At 41.1% G+C, this 24,397-nt stretch overlaps 1 protein-coding gene across 1 annotated transcript; it reads left to right on the forward strand.

Annotated features, from left to right (window-relative positions):
• The first annotated feature begins 2,689 nt into the window (after window positions 1-2,689).
• On the forward strand, window positions 2,690-23,701 carry gask1b (golgi associated kinase 1B). The gene is made up of 4 exons (XM_057851151.1): window positions 2,690-3,497; window positions 7,772-7,968; window positions 16,754-16,980; window positions 20,858-23,701. The coding sequence occupies exons 1-4, from the start codon at window positions 2,807-2,809 to the stop codon at window positions 21,063-21,065; spliced, it is 1,323 nt and encodes a 440-aa protein (XP_057707134.1). The 5' UTR covers window positions 2,690-2,806; the 3' UTR covers window positions 21,066-23,701.
• The last annotated feature ends 696 nt before the right edge of the window (window positions 23,702-24,397 follow it).

The following is a 24,397-nucleotide window of genomic DNA, read 5'->3' on the forward strand; positions in this document are numbered from 1 at the left end:
GAGTGGCCACACGAAGCGGTGACCCAGTCGGCCAAAAACTGCCAACTTTTTATCACTTTATGTCGTATTTTTGGTTGGTGCACTTCATCATTTACTGTGTACATATGTTTCAAGTATATGAAGAAAAAAGCACAGATTTGGTGTCAAAAGAGTTGTTTTGATCTTTAATTTTCAATAACAGACAGTTCACACACACAATACATCATCACTGATTGAGAGTGCCTCGGTGCTTTTTATGATAACCTTAAAATCAAGCCTCCCCACGCAGTTTGGGAAGTTCCCTAGACGCCAGAAATCTGCTATGGCTTCCCACTGGCTGGTTGTAGGACACGGCAAACAAATCAGGCTGGAGGGCTTTGCAGACCTTGAAAGCAGTGCTCGACGCCAGTTTGAAGCTAGCCGCCACAGCTAGCTCTCTCCACCCGAGTCTAAAACTCTCTGTGCGGCATCAAAAGTCGGCCAGACCGCCTCGAAACCGTCTTCTGCGTCGCCTGCCCGTCAACATTTGTATGTTCCATATTTATTCAGTGTTGATGAGCAGAATATTTACTTTCAAGAGTTCCATCTTGCATTGTTTATTTTTTCTCCGACTAGCGGAAGTAAACAAGCATGCCCCAAAACCGTACAAACATAACGCCACATCCCTCTAGTGGCTTGGCGGTGAATTACAGAGCAACGCGTTCCCTCACCGCAGAACTATCGAATGTCGAATGACGCCGTAGTCGCTACGCCGTCACCGCAACGCGGGAGTATAACTCAGGCTTTAGGCAGGGGTCGCGTTAACCGAATATTGTCCTTCGTTGACCGGTTTTTTAAAACGGTGACGGAAAAAACTGAAGTCCATCTGTCATTTTGACAGGTTGCAATTCACACCCCAGACCACAGGGTGGCGAGTGAGCATATTAATTAGCTATTGTCTCTCTTGATGCATGACGTCGTTGGCCTTACTCGGAAAAATGTCAATGCAACTGAGTTTCCGAAGTTTCTTCAAAAAAAGTTTCTTCTTGAGACATTTGATTATGCACAAGCGGGCACGCAATTCAAGTCCATGCGCACCAGGAGGAAGGTGTGAGACTGCGTTCAGGCCACAGCAGGTGAACTGTTAATTTCATTGTTCCGTATGTAGCCTACCTACTGGGGCCACAGTCAGCTGTTTTTGTCACTGCGGAGAAATGTTACATATTCATCTGCTTGATGTGTGATGGCACGGTGTGGATTCTCTGTTAAGCTTGTTCGGACAGAATATTAAATAAAAATTAATGAAAACTAAATACTATTGAATATGTCATTATTATCACTTTAAAAATTTAAGTGACGGGTAAAAATAGATTATGACCGGATTTTTATGACCCTGTCAGTCAAAATGACAGACAACGAAAAAGTCTAGCGCAACCTCTGGTATTAGGCGATATTATTCGTATCACGATTTACAGGCCACAATTCGATATAATCCCGACACTGCACTTTAAGACGATTATTGTGGTATTTGTATAACACTTAAGAAAAACTAATCAAAATTGACATAAAAGTAAGTTTACAGTATATCAATTTATTCCTGAAACCTCACCCAGCACTCAAGTAAACAGGTGCGTGTGTGTGGGGGAGAGATAATATAAATGCAGCATTCAAATGGCTTTCTTTTCGTTTTGTTATTTGTTTGTTCAGTATGCTGACATAATTATACATGACGAATAGTTGGGGGTGCTGCTGGCTCCGGTGGCCGAAGACCTTGCTCGCTGGGGCAAGGGCAGCTGGTTGGGGGGCCCCCTACTGGTTGGGGGCCTAAGGCGATCGCCTACTTCGCCTGAATAGTAGATCCGCCTGTGCTACTAGGCTACTACAAAGGCAGCGTTCTGTTACAGTGTGTGTTGGAGTTTTTGTATTAGAAATAAAAGCGCCCGTGTACTATAATGCAATTCCCTGCAGCTAGACGGCAATGACACATGAACACATTTGAAAATTAAAATGTCCAACAAGCCTCGGTTAAACACCAGGAGGTGCTGCAGCACCCTCAACACCCCACTTCCCGCGCCACTGTTAAAAAATTGATAGGGGGGCCGTGGCCACCCCCTGGTGGCGCCATTGGAGTAGCAGCGAATTAAGCAAACATAATATTTACACCCTCAACCCCCACATATCAATATGATAAAGCCCAGTCCAAACCAGGGCCTAAGCAAAATAATGCAAAGGGGCCCATATTTTTGGCCCAACATTTCGTCACAGTGTACTGTGAAACTCATACATGTAATCCAAGCCATATGTCCATATTTTGTATGTTAATCAGATTTTGTTGCACTGCATACTTCAAACTTCTCACCCCAAATGATTGTCAGTACTTACAGTAAATAGCGCCAAACCTTTTTCTAAAAGAGGAAAGAAAGAAGTTAAGGAAGAACTTTTATTTTTTAGGCTTGTAATCAAGTATCAAAACTCACAAAAGTCAAATAAAGCAAACTGTAGTAAACAAAATACAATATAAGTTAAACGATTGCCAGATTGGGGCCCCCTAGTGGTCAGAGGCCCTAAGCAGCAGCATAGTCTGCGTATAGGCTGGGCAGGCCCTGGTCCAAACATTACCAGAAAAAAAAAAAAAAAAAATACAATTCATAAACTTTTTTTTTTTTTTAACTTTTGGGATGAACGGAACCAACAGTACAAAATATGTTCACAATGTAAATGAAAGTGTGGGAGTTACTCAAAGTTTAAAAAGTTGTGGTCAATCCAAGTGGACCAGGAGTGAGTTTCCATTGCGCAGTTGCCTTCTCATCTCCCAAACCTCCCTCAATTGGAGTTTGGCTCGGTCCAAATGGCTCCGAAGGGTCACTTCCACCGGCCGTGCGTGATTCTTCCCTCCGGATTTTGGTTCCGGCGTTGCTTTCATCCTAAAAGAACTTTTACTGCCGCGTTAGTATGCGCCCTATATTTCTTTTTCACCCAAGTGGGCCTTTCCCAACGGAGCCCCACCTGGATTATAGCCGGACGGAACCAAGTCAATCCAAAAGGGGTGTTAAATTTAGGTTTGTTAAACGCAAACTCGGCGGTTCCGACCCGCTCCAATGTGGTGTACATCACCCTCAAATCAAAACGCCTCAAGCCGTCCAACATTCGCGGCACGGTGCGACCCAAACTGCGGAGGAAAGCGAGAAGAACTACGCATCCGCATTGGAATATACAGGACGGTACAGGAGCGGAGGGTCCTGTCAGTTCTATCCGGATATACAGCCGCTCCCCTCCGCCGTGGCTGAGCGCGCGCGATGTGGGTACCATGCGCGCTCTCGCCGGGGCCAAAGTTTTAAGCGTCCAACACCAACCGACACAAGAAGCTCCGTGGCCCCTCTTGGTCTTCGAGGGAACCCGCCCGGAGGATGGCAACGCTGCGTGCGGACTCGCTCATGGCCCGGCGGACTCAGTGGAGGTGTTCGCTTTTCATTTGGATCGAGTTCTCGGACTCAACAGAACTTTACCAGCTGTCAATAGGAAGTTGACCTTTTTACACGGTGGGCCATTCAGTCATCTTTAGTATTCTTAGGGATGTGGCAGTATATCGATATGGGGACATATCGCGATACTTTATATCCAGAGGTGGGTAGTAACGCGTTACATGGACTCAGTTACATTTACTTGACTAACTCCTTGAAAAAAATGTACTTCTAAGTAGTTTTCCTAAGCTATACTTTTTACTTGAGTAGATTTGTGAAGAAAAAATGCTACTCTTACTCCGCAACTTTTGGCTACACAAGCTACATTTCCCCTATTTATTCTACATATTAGATATGGCGGAAAACACTCAGGTGACTTGAAGTTCCGCTCTGAGACCCCAATTTAACCTTGCCTGGCATAGCCAGACTATTCTCCCTGTATTTTTCAAACACTGTGAGAAATAGTCCGGGACCCAGCCCATTAACGGCCTCTCGAGCAAGATACAAAATCAACCGTCCAATCAGATTCGTTTATTTGCGTGACGTGTTCTTAATGAGTAACGTCACTCTTGCGCGCCGAAAGTTGTCTCTACAACAACACAGATGGCGAACGGGAGAGCTGATAATATGTTGCAGTTTTAAATTACCATAAACACATCGTAACAAGTCATTGACAACAGTCAACATGGCTTGCGCTAGCCATGTTAAATAAACTTCTCCATTCTCCGCTCATGCTAATGACTTGTCGCTTTAACAACGTCACATCTGCCCGTCGCTGATTGGTCCACTCCGCTGTCTGTTTGCTCCGCCCTCGGAATTTGATCCGCCGGACGGTCACCAGACTCAATCGCTGTGAGTCTGGTATAGACCCTACTCACATGATGTCACAACCACGCCTCCGCGCCATATTGTCCGTCAACTCGTCGTGTTGACGCATTACCGCTACGTGAATTCCTCCTATTATGGTGTGTTTTTCTGCTCGTTAACATTAATAATCAAAGTGGTGAAGGCGTGTGTGGCGGTTGGTTGCAATAACAGAGAAGATAGACGGAGAGACTTGAAGTTCTACCGTATTCCGAGAGACCCGGAGAGGAGAGCGAGATGGACTGCTGCAATTCGACGAGAAAACTGGGCTCCAAACGATTACCACGGATTATGTAGTAGTCATTTTATATCTGGTAAGATGCATTTAATATATATTTAGAGGGTTTGGGCTGACAACCACAATTAAGATCATTGCGAGGCTAATCGCCGACAACATACAGTTTCAAATTCAAGATGCTTATTTCTTCCACCATCATTACATTTTGAATAATATTTAGCTGGTACCAAGTGAAAGAAGCTGGCCTCGTCTACGGATCATCAGTTAAACAGGTGTGTCCAAACCTTTTGCAAAGGGGGCCAGATTTGGTGTGGTAAAAATGCGGGGGGCTACCTTGGCGGATTTACATAGAACAATATATTTAAACAAATTTTAGCAAGTCCTTCTGTGGGTCACATTTGCTTTATTATTTTTTTTAATTCATAATTTCAACAGTCTCGTCTTTGTGGCGTTCTCTTTCGACACTCGGGCTCTTGCGAAATACTGCTGCTGTGAAATTAAACTAGCTTCAAGTTGCAATAATTTCTTGCTGCGTATCTTCCCTGTAATGTCGTACATGTCAGCGTGTCTTGTTCGGTAATAACATTATCGCGTCACATCGAACTCTTTGAAAACAGCGACTGCCTCTTTGCAAATGAGGCAGACACAGTTGTTGCGTGTTTTATTGAAGAAATAGTCCCATACCCACCTATCCTTGAAGCGTCGGCCATCGCAATCAACTTTTTTTTTTTGATTGATTGTCGCTATTTTAGAAAATTAGAAGTAAAGGGTCACACGGGGTAATGTTGCTTAGAGTGCTGCTCTTAAAGTTTTTCAAACTTTCGTGAGAACAGGCTGATTTCGTGTGGACAAGATAGTTGTAGATATCAGGGTAGCAGATGTCAGGCAGAGAGGGCGAAGACAGCGGGTCGAAAAATATCAATTTAGGCATCGAATATGGATCTGGTGAATGGATAGACTGAAGCTTTTCCACATAGCGCCTTTTATGCAATGCATCCAATGAGTTTACAGCGTCTGAAAGCACCGGGGCTTCCATGAATTGCACTATGAATTGCACGACAAATTGAAACCATTGAGAATACGGATAAACAATGACGGACAATATGGCGGCCGGATACAGCGACACGTCATTCTGTGACGTTGGTGAGTAGGGTCTATACCAGGCAAAATTTAGCCAACTTTCTAAATTGTCCGATATGCATGTGTTATACATCATTGGAAAGCTTAAAATCTCAATTTTCTGGGGGAAGAAAAATTTTGAACAGGAGGGCATTAAAAAAAAAAAAAGTTATTTAAACAGCAAAACCCTATCTGGAGGTGAGAGCAGATATTATCGCGTACTTACCTTGTTTCGATCCCAAAACTCCCATGTAGCATGTATCACTGAGTTTCAAGACACAGATGTGAATGGCAACAGCTGGAATTTGTATGGGTGAAACATGGTAATATAACATGGGTCGCGATGCATGAAATCGCATACATCAAGGAGTGGTCGAGATTTTCTTTTTCATATATTTACCCTTTTAAACATTTTTTTTCTTCTATTTTTTTTGTTTGGATTGATTATTTATCATGTAACATATCGGAGAAAATGCGACAATAACAAAAAAACACAATTAAGCGATAGTTATGAGGTAGATATCCGTGACTTTTTTACAGACGCAATTTTTTTTATTGTGACATAATTTGTTTAAAAGTTTAAAATATGTGAGTGAATTTTTTAAAGTCGTTTTTTTTTTTTTTGTTAAAAAAAAAAAAAAAAAAAAGAGACACCAATTAATGATTCTAAGCTAAAAACGACAGACATTTTGAATAACAAATATAATTAATTACCTTCATTTTATGGCTGGGTAGAAACAACAGCGGTTGTGCGATGTCTGTAAATGGGGGTTTTCAGGGTAAAACGGACAAATTAAAACTACTACTGGTCCGTCAGGCATTTTTTTAACGGGCCGCACACAAAGAATATATCAATGATAATTCAAGCCAGAAAGGTGTTTTATTTTGAAAAGAAATTGTCCCGTGCCTTTTGAGAAGTCACAACACTTATCTTGGACACGTGATACGTTACTCCAAAAATTAGCTCAAAAACCATTTGCTGTATTTTTCTTTCATACCCTGAATCCCAATCCATGTAAAGTATCCCAACATTAAATCGGTTTGTGGTTTAAAAAAAAGGATGATCACCACTGATCTAGGCCACACTTGTATACTAAATTTCAATACTGTGACATATACTGTATATCATAAAGCAGTGGCTAATAGTAGGTTCCGCTTGGCTAACTCTCCACCAATGGACCGCTGAATTGTTGTTACATTTGGAGGTAGCAGCTAGATGTACATAAAATGTGGCCCTACAAGGGACGACGTGGAAGTTAGCTCCACTGTGGATAAGAGCACAAAGGTGAGTTGACATCTGTGAAGTCCAATTCCTTTTAATTTAACTCACTGCTCGCCATTGACAACAATAGACATACAATTCATTTAAACTAGCTGTGAATAGTCATCTATCAGTGAAAATGACGAATGTCCCAGTAAATATGGATTGGACTTCGAGAGCTGTCAGTAGCCACGTTTACATGCTGACTTTTATTCATACCGATTCAAATAATTCCGAATGGAAATTTCAGATCAGCTGTTTACATGTCACTTCATCTATTCCGATCCAGCGTTTACATGTGTCTGCCTTTATTCCGAAAGGACGTTTGACAACTGCCGTCTGACATGCGCAGATTAATTAAAACAAAGCGTCACGTTGCAAAACATGGAGATCGATCGTCAGATCAGCTGCTGTTGTAACTTTTCGAGTGGAAACAAAACTTCAGAATGACACGCCGTTCATTTAAAAAGTTGTGTGGGTGCGCTGTGCGTGTGCTTGGAAGCCATGTTGCAAGTGACGTTACTTGCGTCACCAAGTGACGCCACCACGTCAGTACGGAGCATGTGCAGAAAGAACGCAGCCAGACACCATTCCGCTTTCCTGTTTACATGATATAATTTTACTTCTAATCGGTTTGGGAAAAGGAATATTCCACCCCTGTGAAACGGAATGAAATTCCATTCGGTTTGGGCCTGTTCATTCCGAATGAGGTGTTTATATGGAACACATTTATTCGGTTAGAACAAATATTCCGATTGTAATTGGAATATTTGGCTCCATGTAAACGTGGCAAATGCCAGCCTTAAATGAGTGCCCTATGAAGGGTTAAATACTAAAGTTTTTTTTTTTTTTTTAAATGTCCCTGTCTAGATGGCCAGCCTAGTCCAGTCGTGGCGTGGGAGGGACCTCTCTACCCTGATGGTGTGATCCTAACGTGGGCTGAGTACCAGAAATCCCTGAAACAGCGGTGCTGGATTGGGAACATTGCTCCGAGGCCCGAGTCGGGCTGCTCCGTCATCCATCACTACGAATGGAGCAGACTAGCGCTCTTTGATTTCCTCTTGCAGGTATAGGAATGTTGAATTTCATTTTTTTTTTTTTTGCCAAGCTAATCTTAGATAGAGTCGATACAAACATGCTCCTCAATTGCTTCTCAGATAAGTGTTTCCGTCTAAGAAAATCGAGATACCTAGAAAAGGTCCGACAGCTGTTTTCCCCTGATAAAAAAATGTATTCTCACAGGAAATGTCTTTTGGCTCTGCAATTTCCTGTGTGGGAGGCCTGAATTACCACAGCTTGGATTTTGGCATTGTGCTACACTAGGGGAGCGGTGAATGTTGCTGTTTTAGGGGTCAAACAACACTGACTCCCAAGAGAAAATGTCTTTTCATGAGCTTTCTTGGCAGAACGTTAGAGTGATAACGGCCTCAAAAATGTTCAGTTTCGAGTTAAATCATGTCTGACATCCACATATGTATAGTGTGAATCTAATGTGATGGTCCTTAAGTTTTTTGTGCCAAGGACATAAACAAGCGATATTTTTTGATGCAGAATGTATTTGAGGGATATAATATAGAGCCTATGATGACTCTAATACAGAGCCAGTCACTCTAACAGTATGTGCCATTTGGGCATTACTGAAGCAGCCTTCCCCAGCCCACTTCAAATACAAAACAATTAATAACCTATAGAAATACTTGATGAACAATGTTTCCCCTTGTGTGGTAATGGGCCTGCATTATACATAGCGATTCAGGGTGTAACGGTACATGTAATAGTCTTGAACCGTTTCGGTACGTGGTGCTCGGTTCAAAACGGACGCGTACCGAACGAGTTTCTGACGTAATATAACCCTTACTTTTCGAGGCTGTGAGTTGATCGGGTTACAGTTTCTTTGTGTAGATTATATTTACTCCCTCTTCTCTACTGTAATGAGGACCTACACGGTAGGACAGTATAACCCAGAAACGTCAACGGCACGACAACGTGGCCGCCGCGAGAACACAGTGAAACGCGGGCGTTAGAGTCAATCAGCAAATGCACACCAGTCGCAGTGCGGCCGCGTGTTAGATGCGTCCCAGAAGCGGCTCAACGCGACGCACGCGAAAAGAACGGCAGAGTTTATTATTTGACGCTAGACGCGGCCCTCCTGCGTAAATACTACTACCAGTAGCTGGGATCGGGCCGGAAGTCACTCGTGTAAAAATACGGTGGATCCGGTTGATTTTCAAACTAATATGCAATCGTAACCTACTTTTTGAGTCCATCAGATCTCTTGAGTGGTAGATCGGGGCACAGTTGACTTGTCTTTGTTGATTTACTGCTGTCTTCTCTACTATAATAATAACCAACACGGCCCCGTGTTCAATACAAAACCCTCCTACCACAACAAAACAAGTAGGAACTAATATTCACATAGGAACTAAAGTTATACAACATAAAATATACAATAAAAATGAATACTACATCACATTTGTAAAATATTAACACATAATAAAATAAATAATAGCCCATTTAAATAAAATAAATTGAAATGAGCTAAAACACCTGTAATTAAATAATAAGAATAATACACACATCCTGCTCACACAATTAAATTTATTAATATCTGTGTGGTGCTTTAACTTGAGAAAATCCACCAATAAAGCTTTTGAAAACCGTTCATAAGAAAAAAAAATGTTTCATTGAGGCATTTCATTTGTAAAATACATGTTAAAGTCTTTGTCATTGGGATTGCTTTTCTCTTTAGCACAGGACTTCTTTTTTTTTCTTTCTTTCAGAAAGAAAGCTGACCAATACGCGGGGTCTGAAAGGCAAATTGTTGTTGGATTATCTTTAAATACCCGCTACTTTTTGAGCAGAGTTCTAGCTGTGCATCGGCGGCAAATAAAAATATTTTTTCAATAATAAGAGATAGAAAATACATACATTTTAATTAGGGAATAAATGCACAAAATGCACAGTTGGATTAACGTTAACAATAGAAAAAGTACAGGAAGACACATCACTGAACAGCTTTCTACTCAAGTTTTACAGGATAGCAAGTTCACACGGTTTAATGTTATGCCAACTCTGATGCAGGTCGGACATTCAGTTGCAAAATTAGTGGTGTGTTCCCCACCTTCACAACATTGACATCTTTTTACATTACTTAAAATGGCTGCTGCTGGCCGAAAAAAAACTAATATCTCTCCTCTTCAAAGGGGCGGAGGAGGCGGCATGTCGACATGTATTTCTGTTGGGATTGTGTGAATTTGGGGGTTCTAGTAATCAGCCAATCAAACGTGCGTTTGATTGCAAGTGAAAGGGGGTAAATGTAAGTCTTAACATAATGTAGGGTCAATTCTATCCTTACAACTTATGGGAAGACATTCTAAATTACCTATATAACTGAACTCATTATGTAATGCAAATAAGGTTGCTTAAAAGTTGGTGGGGACAATTTGAGAATCCCTAAAAGTTGGTGGTGTTATGTCCCTACCGTCCCTATGCAAACCTACGCCCTTGCCGAAAATGAACCGAACCGTGACCTCCAAAACCAAGGTACGGACCGAACCGAGATTTTTGTGTACCGTTACATCCCTAATAGCGATTAGCAGTATATTTAGCTCCGATCATATTTACACTGACAACCTGATTAGTTATATTATTAATATTAATATATTACTAGTTGCCTGCTGTTGCCTAATACAACCACTTTTTTTTGGTAATATTTAGTCCAGTGCTTCTCAATTATTTTCTGTTACGCCACCGCCTCAGGAAGACGTAAACATTTCGCCCCCCAACTCTCTGCCGCCACTGTAGATATCAGTATAATTTTTCTATAAAATTATTTTAAGTACACCTCTGCATAACATTTTGTCCTCGTTAAAACTAAAGAAAAAAGTAATGTAGATCAACTTCCAAAAACTATAACTTCATTAACATTGTTTTGTACGGAACAGAAAAGACTTAAAGTGCATCAATTTGCCTGAATCATTAAAAAAAAAGTCACATCCAATCTGTAAACATACACCCAAGGTACATTTTTTGACCATTCGATACTGAAAAATAACATTTGACAAAACAATAAATAATAATAATTTCAAATTAATCGGCAACATTAACTTAGAGTACAATATGCCAAACAATTTGACCGAAAAAACAATTAATAGAAAAAAAAATATAACATTGTCATTGGACAGAGGGACAGTTTTTATTTTTGCTGCAGGCAGTATCAGCTCCTTTGCTATGGTGTAGGGGTTATTATGCACTGAGCAACTGGTTATGTCACCTTATATGATGCTAACATTGCTTGCTACTTAATGACGGAACACTTACAAAGCGGGACGATTGTTGTCAAAATTTTTCACTGAAAAAAAAAAAAAATCAAGCGGCTTATCAATGTGATTAGAGTCTAATGACTAAGTGACGCCTTAATTGATTTGGCATCATGCAGTCCGCTGCCAACATTTGTAGACACAGTAAACATGCTGGTCTTTCCTCGTCTCCCATTGTACAAAAAATGAAGCCAAACGCACATGCACTTCGTCATATTTCCTCATCTTCGCTATTCATATCTCACGCTCTTTACTGTGCGCTCTTGTTTGGTTAAAAATACTGCACACACTCTGAAAATGAGAGCGCAACTGTAGATGTACAATTACACTTATTTCTAGTAGGGCAAAAAAGTATGTTCCCTGAGGTCACATGCACCCCCCCCCCCTCCCCTGGCATCACTTGCGCCCCACTATTTGAGAAGGACTGATCTAGTCTATTGCTCTCTATTTCTAGTTTAAAGGTACTTCAAGTAACTCCACTGCAATGTGTCCTCAGTGCATGACAAGGCCATCAGAGTGGCACTTTGCTAAAGTGCTTTGCATCAATTTAGAATAGTCGAACATGAAATTGCAGACAAGACCAACATGAGGCAAGTAATGAAAAACTACACAATATTTGTTCTGATAGACGTAACAAAATCAGTAGTTTAAAAATGATCAAATAGACTAGGTGGGTGAAAAACACACAAGACTGCTTGGTTACATAATGAACAACCATACATCAAGGAATATACAGTATCAACTAGTTGGATCAAAATAATCGAGTAATCGGATTAGGAACATTAAATGCGTTGCAGAATAAATTTTGGGACATGTAAAACAAAGACTAAGATTGCACTTTCAAAAGAGCATTAAATGTAAATACAAAATAAAAATCCTGAGTGTTTCTTAAAACTATGCAGGATTGCACTTTCATTTAAAAATAAATTAAAATACCAGATTTTAGTCTCAAACGGTATAAAATAAATAAATAAATGAGGATCTAACTACAAAAAAAGAACAATTGGCCAACTTAGAAAGCAAAAATCTGCTAGCATAAATGCTATAAAATGCTAACTTTTTTTTAAATGCTCTAAACAAATCGTTGAAACACTTTTCCCCACAAAAACAGTTAAATATACATGCAACCTAAATTACGAATGCATAAAAAACATTAACTCAAACAAAAATGTACCTTATGTTGGTCTTAACAGGGAGCAGTTGGATTCAGCCATGTTAAATGAGTTATATAATATTCACTGTTGCCACTAGTGGGCAGTGTATTCACCCAAAACAATAAAACTAAATGCAAACACTTTCAAAACAAACCATTACAATGCCACTCTATTTAAACGAATACTCGAAGGAGCAAAATTTGATTCAAAGCCTTTTTCGAATTTGATTACTTGACTTAATCGATTAATCGTTGCAGCACTAATGGGTAACTATATAGAGCAGAACACAAGTCAAGTGGCATGCTGGGATGCCGTCTCGTGAACTGAGGTCCAGTATAGTAGCTACACGGCACGCTGAGTTACGTTTTCAGCATGTGGACAGTTCACGTATACATATCAAGCAACTCTGGTCGTAGCAGAGAAAATTTTGCTTTAAAACCAAGGAAACCTTTTTTTTTTTTTTTTTTTTTAATTTAACCACTGAAATATTTAATTTCAACGTAACTGTGAGAGCACTGTGCTCGTTGTTGGACAAGTTTTGGTGGGCAACCTTTAGAACTTAAACATAATTTGTTCCAGAATGCTTTGGTATTTTTAAAGGGGATGTTTCGGCAAAGGGGGTGTGAGACATCAATAGAACCGTTATGCGCCAAGATAACAAATATTGATAAAGTTAACAAAAAAATCAATCACATTAATGAGCAATTATCGAAAATAGATCGAAAATGACGAACACTACCGAAAGTGTTCCGGAAACAGCCGAATGGGGCGGCGACGTCACGACAAGTGATTGAAAGTCGAGGCGGAGCTAGGTGCCATTGTTTTTTAACGACGAGAGAGTAGCGTTGGGGTTTGTTTGACCAAAACATCACAACAATGGTTCAAAACTGCTGTGCTATGTGGTGTACAAATAGTTGTTTATCGGAATATAGTATACATGAGTTCCTGAACGCGAAAAAAAAAGCTGGACTACACAGAAAATGGGTAAAGTTCGTCCGTGCAAAGAGGGCTAATTTTCTAGACACAGCCTCCGGCACGCTTTTCTGTGGTGCGCATTTTCCAACTGAAAGCTTCTCGAACTATGGACAAGAGAAATCGGGTTTTGCTAAAAGATTGCTGCTCAAAGGAGATGCGGTGCCGACCATAGATGCACAGCCACCTAAATGTCCCGAGATATCAAGAGAGAGACGATGACTGCTAAAGGAGGCTAAAGCTACGCAAAGAAGGGAGCAGCCAAGCTTGAAATGGCCAGAGTGAGTACTCTTTTATAATTAATAAAAAAAAATGTCACGCCTTTGGATACAGGACTCGACACATGTATAAATGATCGTTCGTAAAATATATAGAACAAATCCTCTGATCCCGTTCATATTTGGGTCTGTTGGCAGAGCGAAACGCTATGATAGCGCAATAAATTATAATTATTCTATGCATTCCTTTATTTTGCAGTCACGGTGTATCAGCTTCACAAAAAGAAATGCTAAACAAATCATTGGTGTTTCCCACACGATCTGCTGCCGATGTTTCATCAGTGTCATTGCTCCCCTCAATGACCGTTTCATTACGCTGCATTGGCGTTCGTTTGGGCTCAAATTGGTCACTTATAACACCGATTAAAGCTTTGCAACTCTCCTCGTCACCATTAGATGAACATTCGTTACGTCCTTCTACGTCGGATTCGTCGCTGAAACTAGAAACGAAATTGTCTGCCATCATCGCCGCCATTCAGTATTAAAGCACTGAGCCTTTTTCTTGTTGAAGAAACAGCCCTCACTGCCAACTCTGAATTCTCTTTTATTGACAACGAGCGGTGTTTCTTCATGAGGGAACCTGGAATATGTGCAGGACGAACACAATGCATCAGCATAAACAGCTCAAAACACCCCCAATTCTCCCCACACTAGAAGGAATTATATTGATGCAGACAGGCGCTGCCCCCCTAGTGGCCGGTGGCACTCTCTTCACTTGACGTGACGTCACGCACACAATCTGCCAGATCTCGGGCGCCGGTCGTTTTAGCTTGACAATCGAGCCAAATTTCTCTCATTTTCTTGTGTGTAATTACACGAAGTGGCATGATATGAATACAAAAGGCATGCGTTTATGGATAAATGATGGAATATCAAAATTTTCCCAGGGCGCTACATCCCCTTTAATATGTCCCAGGCACCATGCCTGAAGTCAAAACAATCAATAACCTGGAACATCCAAGACTCCTCAATTTCACTGTCATCACTTTGACACCTATGCGTAACATTGGATGTCTATCTGCCACACCTGCTCCTGTGTATGGACCATAAATGATGTGTGACCTCAATTATAGTGGCGGTAGCTCATGTCAGTTCATCCGTTATTTATTTATTTCTTTTCTGTGATGACTTCCCAGCAATGTCACGCCACTACTTGACAGGTTTGTCGGCTCTTCCGTAAAAACCCGCTTCTACAGATCAGGAGAGTCATTGCACTGTAGATGTGGCATGCTTGTCCTGTCGGTTTGGTGCAGATTCCAAATTCAATCTGATGTTCAACCTGCGTGAGGAAATAAAATAACTGTATCAATATTTTACCAACATTGTGATAAATCGCTATACTTTATATCCTAATAGTACAGTGGGCCAAATAAGTATTTAGTCAACCAGCAACCAGATTAGAGAGGCCTGTAATTGTCAACATGGGTAAACCTCAACTATGAGAGACAGAATGTGGGGAAAAAAAAAACAGAAAATCACATTGTTTGATTTTTAAAGAATTTATTTCCAAATTACAGTGGAAAATAAGTATTTAGTCACCTACAAACAAGCAAGATTTCTGGCTGTCAAAGAGGTCTAACTTCTTCTAATGAGGCTCCACTCGTTACCTGTATTAATGGCACCTGTATTAACACATTATCGGTATCAAAAACACCTGTCCACACCCTCAGTCAGTCACACTCCAAACTCCACTATGGCCAAGACCAAAGAGCTGTCGAGGGATACCAGAGACAAAACCAGGCTGGGAAACTGAATCTGCAATAGGTAAAACACTTGGTGTAAAGAAATCAACTGTTGGAGCATTATTAGAAAAATCGAAGACATACAAGACCAATGATAATCTCCCTCGATCTGGGGCTCCATGCAAGATCTCACCCCGTGGCGTCAAAATGATAACAAGAACAGAGAGCAAAAATCCCGGAACCACTCGGGGGGACCTAGTGAATGACCTACAGAGAGCTGGGACCACAGTAACAAAGGCTACTATCAGTAAGACAATGCACCGCCAGGGACTCAAATCCTGCACTGCCAGATGTGTCCCCCTGCTGAAGCCAGTACACGTCCAGACCCGTCTGCAGTTAGCTAGAGGTTTACCCACGTTGACAATTACAGGCCTCTCTAATATTTTCAAATGGGAGAACTTGCCAAATTAGTGGTTGACTAAATACTTATTTGCCCCACTGTATAGGTTGATATACTCCCGCAAAGAATTGATATCTCATTTAAAAAAATGTTTCATAAAATGACCAACAGGTTGCTATCTAAATTTTCCACTTGACCAAAATTGATAATTTTCTTTTAAAATCTGGTGAGAGCGGCTTATACATGTGCTCCTTATTGTCCGGAAATTATGGCAGCTTGTTTTTCTCTTTAAAGGGGAAATTTCACAGCAAAACTAACATCCAGATTATAACTGAAATGATTACTCGAATAATTCGAGTAACTCAATTTTAAGAAATGATCGAGGAATTTTCTCCGCCTCGAGGAATCGTTTACTTTTGCCATCTGTAAGCATGGCGTTTCATCTTTATGAGACAGGCGGCGATGAGGGAAAAGTTTACCCGGCTGTCATGGCCACAGCAGCGTCATCTCTCAGTTATGTGTAAATAAATTGTTACTTTGCTATCAAAAGCTGTACTTGTCTTGTTGTTTATGTTATTTTGTAAAAAGAAACCATTATTCAGATGTTTGGGATGTAACTAAAGCAAAAAATAGCTGTGTTGAAGTCAAAGTTATGTTTGAAATGTATGCTTTCACAAAAGCTCAATTTCTCTGTTTTTTTTTCATCAGAAATTGGAAAATATTCTCTAATGCTGATTTCTAAAGAATGGAAAAAGATATGAACATACTTTTTTTTCCTGCTGAAAGAAGAGAGTTTAATCTTTCTTTTGGTGGGTTCAATGTTTATATAGCAATAAAACAGAATTTTCTGTGGGCCTTGCAAAAGCAGTCAAAATCCAGTAAAACGGCCGGGACCGAAGGGGGTTGCACCGGTGAAAATGGCTGGGAGTGAATAGGTTAACAAGTCTCGCTACTTCGGCAAACTGAATTCCTTCTTTTGACTTTTATACTTCCCACTTCTGCCAAAATACAGCGGTATAAACAATTTTATTCTTAATTTTGCCACAGATTCACAACCGTCTAGACCCCAGCTGCTGTGGGTTCAAACCACGGCAGCAGGACGGGTGTCATCAGCCCGGCCGCCATTTTGAATGCGAGCAGAGGGACAGCATCCGACTGGCGAATGTGGTGCACAGGCGCGACAACCCGCATCGCCTGGTACTCACCGTCAACAAGGGCTTCTTTGATCGCAATGAGGACAACCTGGACTTCATGCTGCTGGAGGGGATAAAGGAGTACGTACTGTGCACTCTTGTACTTTTGTTATACAGTGATTAGAGCTGAAACGAATACTCAAGCAACTCGAGTAACTCGAGTTTTAAAACTGATCAGAGTCATTTTATTCACCTCGAGTAATCGTTTATTTTGACAGCTCTAAGCATCACGTTTTGCTCGGACTACTTTTCATGCGGGACAACGCGCTGATGTCACGTGCGTAGAGGAAGAAGCAAAAAAAAAATCTTATTACTGCAGCCGACAGCTGCTACAGACGACGCAGACGTTGCTAAATACCAGCCCGCACGATGCTACGTTGGTAGCAGGTAGCGTCTGATGAGTCTCATAGAGATCACATGTATGTTGAACTAGATGCGAAATGACCTACTCGGCTGCGTCTGGGCAGCGTTAGTAAACAGCCGCCATCTTAAAGCAGTAGCGCGCTAAGCGCTAATAAAGAGCGCTAAGCGCTAATAAGTAAGATTAACGTTACTGTCAGTAGCTCAAGTAACGTTAGCCCTGCGGAGGGCTAGGTTTCTATTAATTATGACTACTTTCGATGCGTGGCTAACGTGTCTTACATACAGGCTTTAAAGTGCCTGTGACACGAAAAAGCATGTTTGTTTCATAATACACGCGTTATTTTATGCCCCTGAATGATATGGACCGCTTGGATGTGTGTGGAAGCGATCGCTATTTTTATTTAGTTTTTTGAATCCCGCGCCATGAAACTGAGTGACTTCCGGCTTCGGTCTTGCATTGAGGAGGAGGGCGCTGTGACGTGTACGGTAGAAGACGTCCTCTTCACGCTACAGTTTAATGTTGTGTATGAGGACGAAGGATTCAGCTGATTTTGCGGATTAATACGTTTATTTTGCGCATCACGCCAGCCAAACGGCTGCAGAAAAATCATTCTGTATGAGGGAGAGGCGTATGCGCCTTTTTGGAGTTTCAAAAGGGTCCCATTCACCGTGGATATTTACTGTGGGACCATTGGACTTACGAGGAAGTGAGTAAACATCTTGTTTTGCATTATGTCAAATACGAATACAGCGATTACAAAGTAAACACTACAAACTTCCTTTAAATAAAGGACTACTTACGTTTGATCATTGATAGGCATGTAAAAAGCTCTCCTAATGCTCATTAGCAGCAGCACGTTAGCTGCATAACAACTCCAGCCACCCTCCTGCGGGAACAAACTGTGAATTGCTCTCCGCCGGGCGGTTTGCCGATCCACGAAGACAATCGACAACCGGGTCGTCATGTCAAATAATCCAGGCTAGTTATGTGTGATTTTCCGCTTCGAAGACTTTGAAACATCACTCGGTCCGGGTTAGCATGTCGGCTAGCTGTCACGCCTTCTGGTTTGTTTACATTCTCCGAAGCCGGGGAAGGGAAATGACATATGTCCGATTTAGGTGTCATAAAATATCGTTCGGGAGGTGCGACAGTAAAGGTGAAGTCGACAGTTTTGACCATTATGGAGTAATTTTGCCATGTCGTCCTGAATAAATGCATTTTTATTATTTCATATTCCATTCAGCACAAGACTGTTATTTGTCATGACCATGCCATTTATTTAGCAATTGGGGAAAATAGTTGAATAAAAAGAATATCCTGTAAAAATATTGAAGTAAAGAGACAGAAACAATGGCATTTTGCTGCTCTCTTCGTCGCGTTTTCCTCATTGTGAATAGTTCCCCCTTGACGGGCTGACTGGTCCTTCTCAAGCCATTTTTATAGCTATTGGGGAAAAATACTTGGATAAAAAGAATATCCTTGTTCTTGTTCCAAGAACAAGAAGCAAGCAGGGTGAGGCAGCATTTAGTTATTATGCTCCTCACCTCTGGAACAAGTTACCCGAACGTCTGAAGTATGCTCAAACTGTTAGCTCCTTTAAATCAGGGCTAAAAACGCTTTTGTTTAGCACTGCATATCCATAACTGTCTATATATTTCAATCTACCTGCCTTCTATTCCTCTTGTGCTTATCTCTATTGCTGATTTCAATGATTATTAGTAGTAGTAGTTTTTGCTTTATTTTTATTTTTGTTTTATTTTTATTTATTTATTTTTAATCTGTGATTAAATGCAATCTTTTGTCTTGGTTTTTACGTTGTGTTGATTTAAATGTGATTTTTATGGTCTTCATGTGATGTAAAGCACTTTGAATTGCCTTGTGTTGAATTGTGCTATATAAATAAATTTGCCTTGCCTTGCCTTGCCTTAAAAATATTGGAGTAGAGAGACTGAAACAATGGCATTTTGCGGCTCTCTTCGTCGCATTTTCCTCGTTCTGAATCATTCCCCCTCAATGGGCTGAAAAGTAAAACCGATGAGCCTAGTCTACCGCTGACGTCATCCACCTGTTGGGGACGCTAAAGCCCTATAATGGTAGGCGTGGCTAACCGGCAGATTAAAAGACTAATTTCTTGTCATCTGTGCTTTGCTAAATCGTTGTATATAGTCGAATCGTCTCAAAATATGATTCTAATTCACATAATAATGCCATTTAAGACTTTTTTTCTCGTGTCGTATGCTCTTTAAACTCCGCATATGATATAGATGTGTGTGTTCGCGAAGCTTGATTGTATGTATATACTTTTGATAAGGTGATGGGTACAATACTTAACCTCCCAAAGAGGTTTCCTCCAAACCCATTTGTTTTTATGAGATGTTTATTATAATTGGTCAGTGAAGAAAACAACAGTTTGGACATGAAGGTTTTGGTGTCCTGAAAACAGGGCCGGCCCAGGCCATTTGGGGGACCTAAGCAAAATAATGCCAAGGGGCCCATATTTTTGGCCCACCATTTCGTCACAGTGTACTGTGAAACCCAAACATGCAATCCAACCTATATGTCCATATTTTGTATATTAATCTGATTATGTTGCACTGCATTCTTCAAGCTTCTCGCCCCAAATGATTGTCAGTACTTACAGTAGATAACGCCAAACCTTTTTCTAAAAGAGGAAAGAAAGAAGTTAGGAAAAACATTTATTTTTTAAGCTTGTGATCAAGAATCAAAATTCACAAAAGTCAAATAAAGCAAACTGGAGTAAACAAAATAGAGTATACATTAAACAATTGCCAGATTGCCCCCTATCTGGGCCCCCGAGTGGTCAGGGGCCCTAAGCAGCTGCATAGTCTGCATATAGGCTGGGCCGGCCCTGCCTGAAAAAAAGGGCCCCAACCAGGACATTGTGAACAAATTTTTCTTTGAAATATAAAGGCAACATCTAAGGCATGCAAATTCGGTCAAAATAGGCTCAGGTGTTAAAGGGTTAACTCATTAGCTACCATTGACTGTGATAGATGTCCAATCATGTAGCTCTTTTCAACCTTCTGCTGTGAATTTAAATTGGTTAATCACTAGTAGCCGTTCAGTTCATTTGATCTGGGAGCGTGGCAGTGAATGAACTCCTGGAGCCAAATAAGGTAGGAAAAGTCTATATAGTTTAAAATCCAATCAAATAAAAAGTTCCATTCATACAGGGGTAGCGTGGCAACATTGCAACATAACATGGAAGCACCTGGGAACATCGGCTGCCGCGGCTTCCTACATGACTCACTTTGGTTTCCGCTTGGTATTCATCCCGGACAACGACTTCATAACAGTTTAGCTTGGCGACAGTAACAAAAAAAGACATCACCCAGACTGCCACATTAATTCATTGACTTCAGTCAGAGACAGTTAGCTGCAGAAGATTGTGGAATGCCTTTGGAATAGTAGCCACTCTTTGAGTATTCAATATGCGCCCCTGAAGGCAGCTTCCATCTCAGATTAGGACCTTCTCTGAGCTACTGCATTTAAAAGCACACAGTGTAACCCTTCTTGTGAAATGGCAGATTTGTCTAACTGCAGTATTTGACAGGTGCCAATCCTTTCCTCCAGGCTTCCCGAGCACGCCGTGTCAATCCTGAGGAGCGGCCGTCTACGGGAAAAACTGCTGCAGTCGCTCTTTATGGACCAGACGTATTGGGAGAGTCAGGGCGGGCGACTCGGCATTGACAAGCTGATAGATGTTGTGGAGTGCCGGGCCCAGGTTCTCCTCACGTACGCTAACGGTCATGGCATTAGGACGTTCCACATGACCGAGTGACGGGAACAGCAGGAACTTTACAAAACGACACAATTTACTCGAATTATAATTAATGTTGCACTGATTTTATGGCTCTTGATACTAACTGAGAAAAGATGCTCAGATGATGTTGAGCAAAGGCGACAAATATATGTCACGTGTTTCCATTTATCAATACGTAAAGCCTACAAGCCCTAACGCATTTTGAACAGTCACTGGAGTGAAATTTGCTATGTTAATGTGGGCTACATAATGCACAAAAGCACAACACTGTAATTTTAACTGCTACTCGCTGCTTCGAAAAAAAAAAAAATCAAACTTAGTGATGCATGTTAATACGATGCACATAATGGCAGCTTGCCTCCCGAGCCTCTGCCATCTCAACTTAGCACAAATGCTTTCGACTGTTTTTTGTTTGTTTGTTTTAAACTCTTAATCAACCGTTGAGCAGATGTTGCGCTCGTTGACGCAATTACGTGATCGATGATGGACAACGTTGACTCATTGGGATAGCTTTAATATATACAGGTTGTCCTCGGGTTATGAACGAGTTCCGTTCCTACGTGGCGAACTCACCCGAATTTCCAGGTTGATCGGATTTATCCCTTAAAGTGCCCCTAAATCTCAAAATAACTATCCATAAAGTCCCAAAGTATTGTAATTTGTTTCCCTCTGGTGGCAACATTGGGTCTGGCTTATGTTTCTGAGAAGCAGACTCAGACGACTGACATGGATAAAAGATAGACGCGCTCTAGTTTGGCCCACATGAGGCTGTAAGTTGTTTCAGCTAATATATATTTGTGTGTGCATTTGTAATTAAAGTTCAGAGCTACAGTTTGTGGAGTTACTTGTGAGCAATTTGCTGTGAGAATGGCGCACCGCACGCTGGCTATTTTTAGACCGTGACGTCGCATTGTAAAGCGGACGTAAAGCCGAAGTGGGACATTATAGACCCGCCCTCGCATAGACCCAAAGTAATTAGTGTTACTTTTCTCCGGTAATCTTTCAAAAACGAACATGCCGATCACGCATTGCTTTTTTGGAACTTGTAGAAACGACTCTAGACATTACGACACATGAAGGATGTTTTCTTCATACGATTCCGGAAACCAAAAACTCGGGAGGAAAAAAATGTGAAGACCGAATCAACTTGCGCGGACTTTAACACCAGCTCGGCGAATCCATTCACGTTTCATATGCAGTAAACATTATGTTGGGTTGGCATGGTCTTTCAGAGGACAAATAGGTAAGCCATTTTTATATTTTTAACTTATTTTTTTAGCGTAACGTTGTGCCGTCCTGCTTCTGTCTGACATTGAATGACCTGAAAAGAATTACAATGGTATCTGACTGCCACTGTTACCGTTTCTGTTATATATATAAAAAAACAACTTTAGTAAGGGGGAAGTGTAAATAAATTATAGGGTTAAGATGTGTTATCAATGAAAAAATTAAAAGTGTTCGTTGGCTGTCACTGAGTAGCATTTGCGATCGCTACACAAAGCTAACTAAATTACCCCCAAGAACGGTAAGAGACGTAGGACAACCAGAGGATATATAAGAAAGACAGGGCTGATGGTAAAGGATAGCTTGTTGAAACAGGAGAATGTCATTGTCAGTCGCGTCGACAAAAAAGCTAAAGCTATGTTTAGGTCGGCTCGTTTTTTTCTTCTTTTTCGTCTTTGACACAAAAGCCATCTCTTTAACTGAACATTTTTATGTTCTTCCACATCTTTGGCAGTGAATTTGGCACCAGGCACATCAATTTCGGAGAGAATTGGTAGGTTTAGCTCTGTAAACATCTCCTTCGTACACGATTTCCATTCATTTCCTATTAGGGACAAACGGCGGCTTGTCCCTACTTAGCAACAGTAGCTAATGTCATGAATATTAATGAGCGGAAGTGACGTGTTGCTTGCGGTACGCCATTGTAAATAGGTTAGCATTCATAGCATTTAACCTAGCAGACTTTTGTCAAGCAAATTTGGTTAATTTAAGATAATAAATTTGAATATTGATCAGACGAAATTAGGGGTCAGCAACCCAAAATGTTGAAAAAGCCATATTGGACCAAAAAAACCCCCAAAAACAAAAATGTCCCTCGCTGCAAAAAATTAAAAGCCTTACATAAGCCTTATAATAAATGGAACACACACTGTATGTATCTTTACTAGTTATATTAGCCTACTATCACTTCATAGCTACTTCAGCCAGCCCCTCTGGCGGGATCCCAAGGCTTTCCCAGGCCAGCCGAGAGACATAGTCTCTCCAGCGTGTCCTGGGTCGTCCTCGGGGCCTCCCGCCGGTGGGACATGCCCGGAACAACTCTCCGGGAGGCGTCCAGGAGGCATCTGAACCATAATAAACCGTCATGATTTTATGTTTGTTTTCCGTGCAGTACATCCACAGCACTACGTGACTACTCTGATGTAGGATGCCACCTCAAGTTTAACTTCATGACAATATTAATGAATTGTTTCATTGCTTTTATGAAATTAAAGAAATGCAAAAAGGAAATCCGATTTTTGATGTCATTTTTATTTTGAGGTTAAGGAAGAACAACAAAAAGGAACGTACATAACATGCCCCTTATCTGGGCATGTCTTTAATTTTCAAAATGATCTCGGTTTTGTTTTTGAAGTCTGCAAATAGCTATGTTGATGAATGTCTCCTTCATGAGCTCATCATCTGTGAACGGTTTTACACGTTTTTATTATCTCCCAGGTTGCAACAAAACTTGCAACAGTAGTGGATTTTGGCGATGTAATCCACTTCTTAAATATTTTTTGCGCTCCTCTTAGTTCTTCAGAAGTAATGCAATCGCACTCTTTCTCTCACTGACTTCTCACAACAGAGTAAATATTCAGGAAATCCTTCCACCCTGGCAATGAATGCAAATGATTCGGTCCAAGCAGGGGTCGCGTTAACCGAATATTTTCCGTCGTTGATCGATTTTTTAAAACGGTGACGGAAAAAACTGAAGTCCATCCGTCATTTTGACATGTTGCAATTCACACCCCAGACCACAGGGTGGCGAGTGAGCATATTAATTAGCTATTGTCTCTCTTGATGCATGACGTCGTTGGCCTTACTCGGAAAAATGTCAAGGCAACTGAGTGTCCGAAGTTTCTTCAAAAACCCCCAAAACGACGATGGTGTTGCTAAAAGAGGTGAAAAAACAGGGACTGCACAAGCGGGCACGCAATTCAAGTCCATGCGCACCAGGAGGAAGGTGTGAAACTACGTTCAGGCCACAGCAGGTGAACTGTTAATTTCATTGTTCCATATGCTACATATGGTAGGCTACCTACCTACTGGGGCCACAGTCAGCTGTTTTTGTCACTGCGGAGAAA

Source organism: Corythoichthys intestinalis, chromosome 11 (assembly GCF_030265065.1).
Source record: "Corythoichthys intestinalis isolate RoL2023-P3 chromosome 11, ASM3026506v1, whole genome shotgun sequence".
NCBI classification, from domain to species: Eukaryota; Metazoa; Chordata; class Actinopteri; order Syngnathiformes; family Syngnathidae; genus Corythoichthys; species Corythoichthys intestinalis.

Bases quoted from the DNA above. Each gene is read 5' to 3' on its own strand.
- gask1b (XM_057851151.1), top strand. From the start codon at position 2,807: ATGGCTCCGAAGGGTCACTTCCACCGGCCGTGCGTGATTCTTCCCTCC. The intron at 3,498-7,771 runs GTGGGCCATTCA...GTCCCTGTCTAG, and splicing joins GAAGTTGACCTTTTTACACG to ATGGCCAGCCTAGTCCAGTC. The intron at 16,981-20,857 runs GTACGTACTGTG...CCTTTCCTCCAG, and splicing joins CTGCTGGAGGGGATAAAGGA to GCTTCCCGAGCACGCCGTGT.